This window comes from Carettochelys insculpta, chromosome 1, assembly GCF_033958435.1.
Source record: "Carettochelys insculpta isolate YL-2023 chromosome 1, ASM3395843v1, whole genome shotgun sequence".
Taxonomy (NCBI): Eukaryota; Metazoa; Chordata; order Testudines; family Carettochelyidae; genus Carettochelys; species Carettochelys insculpta.
The window spans coordinates 283,943,994-283,956,596 of record NC_134137.1 but is presented as its reverse complement, the minus strand read 5'-3'; the positions used below and the strand labels follow the sequence as shown (position 1 = coordinate 283,956,596).

General features: G+C 45.4%; 1 protein-coding gene across 1 annotated transcript in view; it reads right to left on the bottom strand.

Annotated features, from left to right (window-relative positions):
* Window positions 1–2,427: 2,427 nt before the first annotated feature.
* Window positions 2,428–12,603, bottom strand: part of MEI1 (meiotic double-stranded break formation protein 1) — a 70,742-nt gene continuing 60,566 nt past the window's right edge. The window contains exons 28-31 of the mRNA XM_075010210.1: window positions 6,377–6,483; window positions 5,541–5,672; window positions 4,419–4,525; window positions 2,428–2,642 (exon numbers count right to left, since the gene is read on the bottom strand). Of these exons, the coding sequence (XP_074866311.1) occupies window positions 2,597–2,642; window positions 4,419–4,525; window positions 5,541–5,672; window positions 6,377–6,483 (392 nt within the window). The 3' untranslated portion in view covers window positions 2,428–2,596. The remainder of the gene's footprint in view (window positions 2,643–4,418; window positions 4,526–5,540; window positions 5,673–6,376; window positions 6,484–12,603) is intronic.

The following is a 12,603-nucleotide window of genomic DNA, read 5'->3' as shown; positions in this document are numbered from 1 at the left end:
GGGGTAAATAGATTAAGAAAAAAATTCTATCAGGGTGGTATTTGGTCCTGCTGTGAATGCAGAGGACTGGACTCAATGACCTCTCCAGGTCCATTACAGCTCCATCAGATAGGTATATCTCCATATTAATTCCCTCCTGTTTCACATACAACAGTTACTGCCTTTTCACAACTGCATCACTTTGTTGGCTCATATTCAATTTATGATCCCCTGTAACTTATTCCTAGCAATGCTACCAGCTCACCAGTCATTCCCAGCTTTGTAACTGTCAATTTGATTTTTCTTTCCTAAGTGCAGTACTTTGCACTTGTCTTTATTGAATGTGATCTTGTTGGTAGAGAAAGCTGATTTCAGATGCAGCTGTGAAGATGTTTGTTGAGAAGAAGGGGAGGGCACTTGAAGAGGGAAGATGGATGGCAAACTAATGGAGATCTTTAAAGAATGAGCAATTAACAGAAAAGCTTTGTTTCTTGCCAGCAGTTCTAACCAGAGGCTTATGATATGGAGAGTTACGTTTCATGACACCAGAGACGCCACAACAGTTCTGGAGAACAGATAACTCTTATATGAACAAGTAGGGGATTTATTTCACTGTATTTGTCAGTCAACTGGAAGCAAGGGGCTCTGAAAGGAGGCTGCAGAGAGAGGGTTTAATATAAAGGGGTGGTCTGCAGCATTCCCTGTAAGCTAGGGCTGGGTACCCCCATCTCATGGTATGGATCAAGACACTAAGGTCCAGGGATTCCCTTCCCAGCATCCAGCCTGCAGCAGGGTGAAGAGTCCTGAGCCTCACAGGCTGAATCAGGCAAGCCAGGGATGGATCCCACTCATGGGCTACGTCTACACGTGAAGCCAACATCGAAATAGCTTATAGGCTATTTCGATGAATAACGTCTACATGTCCTCCAGGGCTGGCAACGTCGATGTTCAACTTTGACGTTGCGCGGCACCACATCGAAATAGGCGCTGTGAGGGTACGTCTACACGCCAAAGTAGCACACATCGAAATAAGGGTGCCAGGCACAGCTGCAGACAAGGTCACAGGGCGGACTCAACAGCAAGCCGCTCCCTTAAAGGGCCCCTCCCAGACACAGTTGCACTAAACAACACAAGATACACAGAGCCGACAACTGGTTGCAGACCCTGTGCCTGCAGCACGGATCCCCAGCTGCCACAGCAGCAGCCAGAAGCCCTGGGCTAAGGGCTGCTGCCCACGGTGACCACAGAGCCCCGCAGGGGCTGGAGAGAGAGCATCTCTCAACCCCCCAGCTGATGGCCGCCATGGAGGACCCGGCAATTTCGACGTTGCGGGACGCGGATCGTCTACATGGTCCCTACTTCGACGTTGAACGTCGAAGTAGGGCGCTATTCCGATCCCCTCATGAGGTTAGCGACTTCGACGTCTCGCCGCCTAACGTCGAAGTTAACTTCGAAATAGCACCCGACGTGTGTAGCCGCAACGGGCGCTATTTCGAAGTTAGTGCCGCTACTTCAAAGTAGCGTGCACGTGTAGACACAGCTATGGGCTCTGCCAGGGAGGCGGTGGGGGGTGTTGCAGTCAGAAAGGGGCTCCATGTGGCATCCCCGTTTCCCTTTCTGATGGCAGCAGCACTGCCCACAGGCTTCCCAACCTGTTCCTGCCCCCTCCCTTCTGCCTTGACTCCCCCCCAGCCCACTCCTGCATCCTCCCTCCTGCCTAGACCCCACATCCCAAGCCCACTTTCTGGCAGCCCCCTCCCTCACTGAACCCCTCATTTTTGGCCCCACAAAATGTACTAACCCTGGCCTCCCTAGGTTCGGGGGCTGGTGTGTGAGGGGAATATCATGTTTTTGAGTCAGATACCACATTAGTGAGGGTTTTTGTTTGTTTTTGCTTCTCAGCTGTGTGCCCCCAGCTGATGTCTATGAATCAGTGGCCCCAGGCCCCTAAAAGGTTCCCGAGCCCTATTTGCAAAGCGAGCACTTGGGCAGCCACCCAGGAGAGCTGCAGGTGCTACCCAGCTGTCTAGCAGCATCCCAGAACCACCCACAGCCAGCAGCACGTTTCTCTTGGCAGTCCACATCTGCACACGCTTTGGTGAACATAAAATGTATTCTGCCCATGGATGGAAGAAGTGAGGAGCACAGTGGTTGTCCATGTCCAATCCCCATCTCTGCTATATGCAGAGCCGCTTCCAAAAGCTGCTTGGCCCTGGGGTAAGCATCGCCCATCCTCCTTCCTGGAGAGTGTGGTGAGAGCTCCCTCTTCTGTCTCAGTGCATTTTAAGTCCTGCTACAGTCTGAGCTGCCCAGCTCCCCCACCTGGGAAGTGCTATGATGTGATGGTGGAAGCCCCCACCCCACCCCCCCAATGTAAGTTCTGAACTGATGGCTGCCCACCCCTCAGCCATTTCCAACAAATGAAAGGCAAAGACAGGGAATGAAAAAATGTATTTTGGGATTTCTTTTCAACAACTGTAAACAATTATTGAAAACAAGCTACCAACTGCTTCTGTTACTGCTCCTCTCTAAGCCACTGGCTGGGGAAAAGAGCAGGAGTGGTCTTTTATTTCATCCATTTTTTATCTCTCTGCTCCACATCCTCCCTCCTCTTGTCTCAGTCTGCAATGTGTGAGAGAGACACTGCCGCCCCTCCAAGGCATCTGACATGAAAGGCATGAATGGAAAATCAAAGGGAAGGACAAAATAGGAAAACTCAACTCACTAGTGTAATTTCCTTATGGGCAGTGCCAGGACATGCTGCTGAGAAACTATGAGTGTCCTTTCCCTAGAACTTGCATCTGGGCACAGGGAGGGGAACACTAAGCCTGGTTTTCACCTAGAGGATTATCAGTCTTCCATATGGTGACCCTCACATTCAGTCATTCATCACCATTGCTGTTCATGTGCATTCACGGCAAGGATTTACTTGCCCCCCACCCCTCAGCATTGGAAGACCAGTTGCAAAGGGTCAGAGGAAAGGAATAAGGGAGATGGGCCTTTATGCCCTCTACCTCCATAAAAGACAATCACAGGGAGCCCCATTGGAGATGGGACTGGCACCTGTAGACTAAGGACTTCTATTCTGGAGCAACCTCAGATACTAATGTTGGCCCATCTCAGGGAGCGTCTACACATATAAAGTGATGGAGCGGGTCTTTGCCCATGAAAGCTTATGCTCCAAAATATCTGTTAGTCTATAAGGTGCCACAGGACTTCTTGTTGTACACACACAAAGTGTTCTGTCGACAAGTCTCAACAGTGTTATTCCTCAACGTTTCTGTCAACAGAGAGGGCTTCCGGTTCACCAGGCAGCTCTGTTTGCAAAGCTTCTGGTCATCCATTCTGTCGAGAGAGGGCAGGGCAGTGTGGCTGCTCCCTGTCGACAGAGCAGATTGCTGTGTCAATCCACTTTTTTGTGTAGATGCATGCTGTTGATAAGAGTTTATGCTGACAGTTCTGTCAACAGACATTGCTGTCGAAGGATGTGTCTAGTCTAGACGTAGTCTGTCCGAATCTTCAGGGTGCTGCCAGACACCCAGTGGGGACTGATCACTAAAGATGGATCCTTGAGGCGTTACTCCCGTGTAACCATCATAAGCAACAGAGACCTCACAATCACTGTCATACAGGCGGCTCATTAACTTCAGCAACACTTTCAATAGAGTCCCCTAGTTAAAACAGTCCCAGAGACAATGTCTGGGGCATCAGTTGGCTGAGAATGCAGTGTGAAGAAGCCAGGCAGGCTAAAGCAGTTACTTTCAGTGAGAAGTGGCCACCTAATCAGACATATATTCTAAGCGCCTTTATTCCCCCTCCCCCACCCCCACCAAAGGCAACTCTGGGCCAAATGACCCCGCTGGCTGACAACAGCTAGCTGCAATCACTAGCAGTGCCCAATTCCATCATCTCTGCTTCTAGCTCAGGCACTGCCACAAGACATGCTTGTCCTTTGAACAGGGGCTAAGAATGATACCTAGTTCTTGCATGACACTGGTTGTTTTCAAAGTGCTTTACAGTTCTCTTCATTTCCCCTGCAAGGAAGGCACATAAGCAGCACGTCCAGTTAGCAGATGGGAAAACTGAAGCAGAGAGATCAAGTGAATTGGTAGGAATCAGTGACAGGGCCAGGATCAGTCCCTGGCTTCCAGTCCTGGACTTAGTCCTCAAGCTGCTGCTGTCAGATGGACAAACACTGTGGGGCTAGGTATCATTAACCCTCTTCCCCACAATCAGGATTTTTTCACCACACAATGCCTATGGCCTGCATTTGGTATGATGGTCTTGGCATGTGCACCAAGCAGAGATGTACTTATTTGCATTTGGTGTTGGCTGGAAGATGGCATGGAACAGAACAGATTAAATATTACCCTAAGTCCATCTGCTGTATCTTGCTTGCAAGGTCATTTACCAAGGATGTGCATCTCCCAAAAGGATACACCATGTCCTGATGGTTTAGAGGGGTACTGGTGCTTCGGAGGCTCTCCAGCAAGGTCTGAATGGTCCCTTCTTGGGCTTGCTCCATCTGAGAACTCCCACTCTGAAGCTGAATACCAGAGGAAAAAGATGATTTCCAGATCCAAGGGCAGCTAACAGGTTTGTTCCTTCACATCTCCATTCCACTCCACTGCCCAAGCCCTCCTTGCACTCTTTTTACAAAGGAAAAAGCAGTCCTGCAGCACTTTAAATTTGGGGCAGACCCACTTCTTCGGATCTGGAAACAGGAAATATAGCTCATCACCTAATAATTTATTTTGTCAGTCTTTAAAGTGCTACAGGCCTTTTGTTGTTGTTTTATTTTATGAAGATACAGATTAACACAGCTACCTCTCTGTGACTTTTGCTGAAGGGTGAGATTCCTTACACAGACCGGCTCATAGCTAGGGATGTAAAATCCCGTTTAACTGGCTGATCTACCATTTAATCGGTTAACCAATGAAAGGGAGAGCAGCTGCGGAGGCCCAGTTTGGCTGGAGTGACCTCCCCAGCCACCCAGACCCCATGGTGCTCCAGGGAGTGGTTCCTCACGTGACATGGGCAGGGACACTCCAGCTCAACTACAGCAGTCCCGACCATGGCTAGGGGGCTGTTCCAGCCTGGGTGGGCTCGAGAAGCCTCCCCATCACCACCCTATGGGCCATCACAGATGGGGGCTGCTCCAGCCATGCTGGAGCGCCTCCCACTTGTGGCAGCCCTGTGGGTCTGGAGCAACCCCCTGCTCACGCTGCGGGAGGGGCCACACTAGCCCCTCCTAGTTAACCCATTCATTTCGGATGCTTACCAGTTAACCATTAACATCGTTACTCACAGCTACAAAAAATACAATCTGGGCACTGCTTGAATCATTTTTCTTTTTCATTCCACAGCACCTCGCTGCCTGCACCAGACGCAGGAACCAAGCTGATCATCTGCTGGGCCTCCGCACCCCATTATCTTCTACCTGACAACCTGAACCCTCAGAGCAACAACAGGACAGACTGCAGGATCCTTTTCTAATAAGCTTTCCCCACATACTCCCATTTGTTTCCTTTTTTCCTCCCAGGCCCTGCAAGTGTTCTTACCTGAAGCAGAAAGAGGCGTAGAGCATGGGATGTGACACCAGGAAGCTCTGCTAACTTGGCTTTTGTTGCCTCCTGAAGTATATGGCTAATTTCACTTGGAAAAATAATATCGCTCCTCTGATACCTAACAAACTTCACCAAAAGGAAAAATGTGTATAAAATAACCAGTCACACTGATTCCAGTGATGACTCATCTAGAGGTACACAAGGAAACTGAATTTAACCTAAAGTGACCAGCTGTCCTGATTTTATAGGGACAGGCTCGATATTTTGGCCTGTTTCTCGCGTAGGCACTTATTAACACTACGATCTGTCCTGATCTTTTATACTTTCTATCTGGTCTTATGGTTTAAATCAGGCTTAATTCAGTTTAGCTTTAGTCAGTTAAGAAGCAGCTGAAGCCAAACCAGTTTGAATCAGATTAAATAAATTAAATCTGTGCAACTGTCTCTTGCAGGCAAGACATCAGCTAAGGACTGGCAGAATGTCTTAGATCACTAGCAGCCATTAGCTTTCTTGTAACGTCTTCGCACATATTTGACAACTGTGATCAATGAATCAGGAATGCTGTAAAGCAAATTAAAACACATCTTCCCTGTACCTCCTTTCCCCCCCCACCCCCTTGTATGACAGGAATGTTACACAGAAGAACAGGGTGTACCCATCTAAAGGTCGACATGTATAAGGGACTTCTCTTCTGCATGTCAAAAATAATGTTTGATATTCAATTATGGACCAAGAATATAGTTACAGGCTGAAACCAATGATAACTTACACACCTGCACTGTACTAATACCCAATCAATTCAAAGAACTGTTTATTCCCCCTCTGCTCACCCAAGTCATCAGCCTGAGAATTTCTGGCTGAAGGAATGAGTTCTCCCCACCTTCCAGTAGTGTGAAGAGCAGGAAACGATTCCAGGGCTGGGAGACAACATGGCGTGCTGGAGAAAGAGAAACACACTGTAGGCGGTATTAAAAACTGCAGTAGCACAATGCTTTTGGCTAAGAGCTCTCCTTCATACCAATCCAAAAATCCTTCTCCTGCCTATGAGACACCAAGTAGCAGGAGAAAAACAGTATTTATATTAGAGCTCTTCATCAGAGAAGGAGGGCCCATCGACCAGAAGGCCAAAGGCTTAGTATCTTCATCACTGCTTTCTGATTTGGGGCCTCACACTAGAGCTTGTGCTCATAGCTAATTCAGACACTGAAGTGAAGAATCAGGTATAGGGGCTGCAGTATCATGTGAGCCTCTCTTCAGAGAATGTAAAACCATTTGCCTTCTCTCCATCTCTAGTATTTGCATAGGTGATGATTAAACTGATCTCTAGAAGCACTTTGGAGAAGATTAGAGGCCTATCCCTAGCTCAGAGCTATAGGAAAGTCTAGGTTCTGCTCTCATGGTGAGGGATATTTTCATCATCTACAGACAACAGTGTGTTCATATTGCAAACCGATAAATTACACCCCACTACATGTTCATATTCTTACTCACTCCTCTCCGCTCTGCCACTTAATACTAGCGTCATCTACCCACTTCACCCACATCCACCTCCAAGCCACCTTCTACACTGCCTTTACATGTGAAATCTCACTCCAGTCCCAACCAAAGGCCACTACCACCTCCTCTTTGAAATTCCTCTGCAAAGCCCATTTCTTTTGTGATGCCTCTACTGATTAGGCCAACTCATTAAGGATAGAGTAGGGGCAGTCAACTAGATTTGAAGGGTATATAGCAATGAAAACAAGAACACAGCACATACCATTAGGCCTTGTCTACACACGCGCTTTTAATGACTGAGTTAGTGTAGTTAAATTGAGTAAAACCCCTGTGGACACTCCAGTTTGAGTGGCTTATTATAGTTTTCTTTAAACATCTTCCTCATCTATTTAAACTAGAGCAACATACGACTGGTTCAAACCAAAATGAACAGCTACCTAGCCTCCTGTACCAGTTTTAGCTAAATCAAACCAATGTAACCAGGTATGTAAACAAACACAGAGTGTAGAGAAAAGTTGTACATACTTCATTGTATCCCCACTATTGTAAGTTATTCATGTTCTTACACTGCAAGCTGTTATGTAGCACATCTTCCTGTTTAGTTTTACAGAAGCCAGCGCAAGGCAACCCCAAATCCTGAACTGGGCTACTGTGCAGTAGGGCCCTAAAAAGTTTTCGCCTTTCTTAGAATTCCAAATGAAGATACTCTAAACTCCACTGTGATAGAAGCTGCGGCTGAGATGCAGTTTAGTAGTGGATCAGAGGAACTTTTGCCTTATGAAGACTTTTATCAGAAACATACTTTGGCTACTGCCATCCATCTGCAACATTGTATTTTCATTTACTGATTTCCTCCCTGTCAACAATGTCCTTTTTGTTTTTCAGTCTGATCTGACTTGTTTTTTTTCCTCTTTTGATCCCTACTATGATAACGGGCCATTTCCACCTTGCTGAACAGACTTTGTCAGCTCTGGCCCTCACTTTTACTGGGACTCCACTCTCTAAATACCCCTCTGAAACCACCCCCCACTCATGCATCTGACGAAGAGGGTCTTTGCCCACGAAAGCTTACGCTCCAAAATATGTTAGTCTACAAGGTACCACAGGACTTCTTGTTGTTCTTGAAGATACAGACTAACAAGGCTACCTCTCCAATACCTTTTATTTTATGGTAATTCTTTCTTTGGTGTTTTCCCTCTGGGTATGGGAAGCAAAACTAAATCACAGAACTAAATTTAACAGTAGCTTAGGTGCGAGTAATCATCATGACTTGACCACATTTACAATAAGCAAGTAGAATAAAGTCCAGACCAGTTTTTATAAATTATTATTATTAAATTAAGAATTTAATTTAAAAAATGTGAATGATAAATGAGGCTCATTTAAGAACACCTCAGAGGCCCAAAAAGCCATAATCGAAGAAATTCATGCCAAACGTGAACCTGGGAGATGAAAGCTGCTACAATATATGAGACAAATGGAAAAAAGAGGAACTTGATATCAATTAATATGTCACAAATTAGGAACTGTAGAAAATTGATAAGGGAACAAAAGGGACACAAGAAGAAATCTGTAGTCACCAGAAAGGAGGTCAATAAGGAGTTTTTCAAATATATTAGAAACAAAAAGAATCTTGACAATGGTACAGGTGTATTACTAGATAGAAATGGTGGAATTTTTTAGCAGTAATGAAAAAAAGACAAATGTTTTCAATAAATTAACCTGTTCTCTATTTGGGGTGGGGGAGGGGGAACCAGATGAAATAGTCTCATTGGATAATGATAATCCATTCCATTAGTGTTGCTGGTTGGTGTTAAAAAACAAATTACTAAAGTTGGACATTTTTAAATTGCCAGGTCCAGATGATAATCAGCATCCAAGAGCTTTAAAAAAGCTGCCTGACGTGTTTGCTGAGATATTGGTTTTCAGTAAGTCTTGGAGTATGGGGGGGATGTTCAAGAAGACTAGAAGAAAGCTCACGTGCCAGTTTTAAAAAGGGTAGACAGAATAACCAGGCTAATCATGCCTGAAAGCCAAACTGGTCTCAGGCAAGATAACAGAACAGATGATTCAGAACCTGATTAGGAAAGAATTGTAGGAGGTTAACATAATTAATAGAAATCAACATGGGTTTATGGAAAACAGATCTTGTGAAATAACTTTTCTTTTTTTTAAAGGGGTTATAAGTTTGGTTGATAAAGACAATAGTGTCGACATATTAGACTTCTTTAAGGTATTTCCTTAGTACCATATATTTTGATTAAAAACTAGAATATAAAATTAACATGATATACATTACCTTGATTATAAGTGGGCTGACAGTTCTCAAACTGTAACTTTAAATGGGGAATCATCAGTAGATGTGTTTCCAGAAGGGTTCTACAAGGACGGCTTCTTTGCCCTAAGCTATTTACTATCTTTATCAATGACTTCACAGAAAATTTCTTCACTGAGTTTGCAGATGACATAAAAATTGAGGGAGTGATAAATAACAAAGAGGACAGCTCACTGATCAGAATGATCTGGACTGATTGGTAAGCTGGGTGCTAGCAAACAACATGCATATAACATGGCAATGTAAATTTATACATCTAGGATCAAAGAATATAGGCAATGCCAACACAATAGAGGACTTTAACCTGGAAAGCCGCGATTCTGAAAAAGATTTGGGGGGTTGTGGCAGATAATTACCTGAATGTCAGCTCCCAGTGATTCTATGGCCAAAGGGCTAATGTGATTCCTAGATGCATATAGGCGAGAATCTGGAGTTGAAAGATTATTTTCTATTTGGTACTGGTACAACTGCTACTGAAATACTATCAGAGAGGTAGCTGTGTTAATCTGTACGCCAACAATATAAAGCAGCAGCAATGTAGCACTTTAAAGACTAACAAAATGATTTATTCAGTGATGAGCTTCAGATCCAAAGAAGTGGGTATGTCCCATGAAAGCTCATCACTGAATAAATTATTTTGTTAGTCTTTGAAATGCTACATTTCTACTGGAATACCATGTCCAGTTCTGGTTATCACAGTTCAAGGATAATAACTGGAGGGAATTCAAAGAAAAGACAAGTGAATGATTAAAAGATTAGAAGACACATTGTACAGTCATGGGTGATGGGCATAATAGGCTAGAGGAGGCTGCGAGAGCCTTGTTGCAGAGTTGGGGTGTAGTTTTTGATTTATTATGCCCCTTGTAGGCTCTGGGATGGCAGATGAGATATGTGCTGTTCAGCTTCCTGTGTTCATCAGTAATCTCCCTGGACTTCAAGGACATCAGTGATGAACCCAGGAAGCTGAGTAACAAATACCACCTCCTCGGCCACCCTGGAACTTGAATGGGGCACAGCAAAATCTTCCTGATGAGAGAGGCTTCTCTCTGGCATTTGGGATCTGGGGAGCGGAGATGCAGCTGGAACAGGCCCAGGCATCCTCTGGGTGGGAGGGAGCAGGGCTGGGGCTTCTGATGGCTTGAGGATGCTCTGGGCAGGTGGGAAAGGGGGCTCAGGCTTTCGGCCAGTCTGGAGCTCCTCTAGATGGCGGCTGGGGGAGGGAGTCTCTGGCCACGATAGAGTTGGTGGACACAGGCAGAAGGGGAAGAGCCAGGGCTAGCCTCTCCAAAGCAGGACTTCACTGGCTGCTCTTGAATATGGCTGGGAGTCAAGGATTTCAATCAGTTTAGTGACATGAGCTCAGAGGAGCAGAGTGCAGTGGCTGGAGACAAATCACTCTGCTTCCCACGGCTGCAGTCACACAACCTGTCTGAGAGATAAGCAGCAGAGCACAACAGGCTACTGGGTCAGTTCTTCATGGCTCTTACTTCCATGGTGAGTGTATGTCCGGCGGGGGGAGGGCTGACTCACTTGCCACCCCACACCAGGTCCACTGGTAATCCCCCAGGTCGCATTGCTTGGAGGAGGGGGGCTTCAAGAAAGAGATCAAATGGGGGTGGGAGAGGATGGGGCAGGGGCAGAGGTGGGTGCTGTCTCAGGTTCTGCACTCCCGTAGGAAAGGCCCTGGTAAGGGTAATTAACCATTGGAACAGTTTACAAAGGATCATAGTGGTTTCTCCATCATTGGTATCTCCTGAAAAGATCTGCCCTAAGACCTTCCCCAAAATAATTCCATGGCCTGGGTTACACAGGTCAGACTAGATGATCACAAAGGTCCCTTCTGCCTCTGGAATTTATGATTAGATCTAAGCAAACCTCAACACCCAGCCTGGCTTTAGTGCTTCAAAAATAGCTGTGTAGCCTGCTTTGAAGCTGCAACTCAGGCTGGAGCTCAAGCGCTGAAGCATAGGGAAGCAGTGAGCTACAGTGTCTGAGCTTCTGCCCGATTCCTACGAAGTTATTTTTAGCACTCTATTGCCAGCCCTGCAAGTCCATGTCTGTAGATTCAGGAGTCATCCTAACAGCTTTTAATGCCCAATCACACAGGGTAGTATATCTCATCAGCACCAGCCAACTCACTACATCCAACGCTGTCATCATAATATGTATCCAAAATATATGGTATATACACATCATATGAAACCTAACATCATGCTGGTTATTAACAGCACTGTAAAATGCACGTGTTGATGTTTTATGTGAAAGTTATAGATTCTCTTTAGCATGAGTCAGACTAGTCTCAGAGCGGTAGCCATGTTAGTCTGTATCTTTGCAAAACAAAGCAAGCAGTCCTGAAAGCACCTTAAAGACTAATAATTTTATTTATTAGGTAACGTGCTTTCCTGGGTAATCTTACAAGTCAGATTAGACAGACTATGCTAGGGGAAGATAATGAACAGGTATGTCCCATATAAAGGAATGTGGCTTTGCCTCAGTTTAGACCATAGGTTCCCAACTTGGCAGAGTGCCCCCTGGGGGTGTGTGATGAAATTCCTGGCGAGGGAGGGCAAGTGACCCAGCCATCCCTCTATCAATCCTCTCCACCCGAAGAAAAAGCCCGCAGTGGCGTTTAACTCCTGCAAAAATGGAGGTAGTGCCAGCCTCCTGCAGTGTGGGAAGAACAACAGCACTTTGATAGACAAGCCAAGAGTTTTTTGCTGCTAAACTTCAAAATTTGAAATACATGAAGCTGGACACTACTGGAACTCTTCATCAAGCGGCAGCCAAAGCAGTAGAAGCATCTTATTAATTGTCATTGCTCAACACTAAAGCCAACACAGTGCACGTAATTGGAGAAACTCTTGTGAAGCCCTGCTTGTCAAAAGCAGCTGATTTTGTGCTTGATGTTGAAAGCAAGAAAAAAAACTACCAGAAATTTCACTTTCCGACAATCCTGTGAAACATCACATTGGTGACCTGGTGAAAGATCTTAAAAACTTCAAGTTGTGGAGGAAGTGTTGGCTTCTCCTTTTTTCGCAATTCAGTGCAACGATACCATTGATGTAGCACAATGCTGTCAGTTGCTTGTCTACGTTAAAATGGAAATGTGAAAGAACTACTCTTTCTGAAAGAATTGATAACCACATCAAAGGCTTCTGATGTTATGAAAACAATTTCCCACTTTCTTGAAGAAAACAGACTTTTGTGGGGAAAACTGGTTGGTGT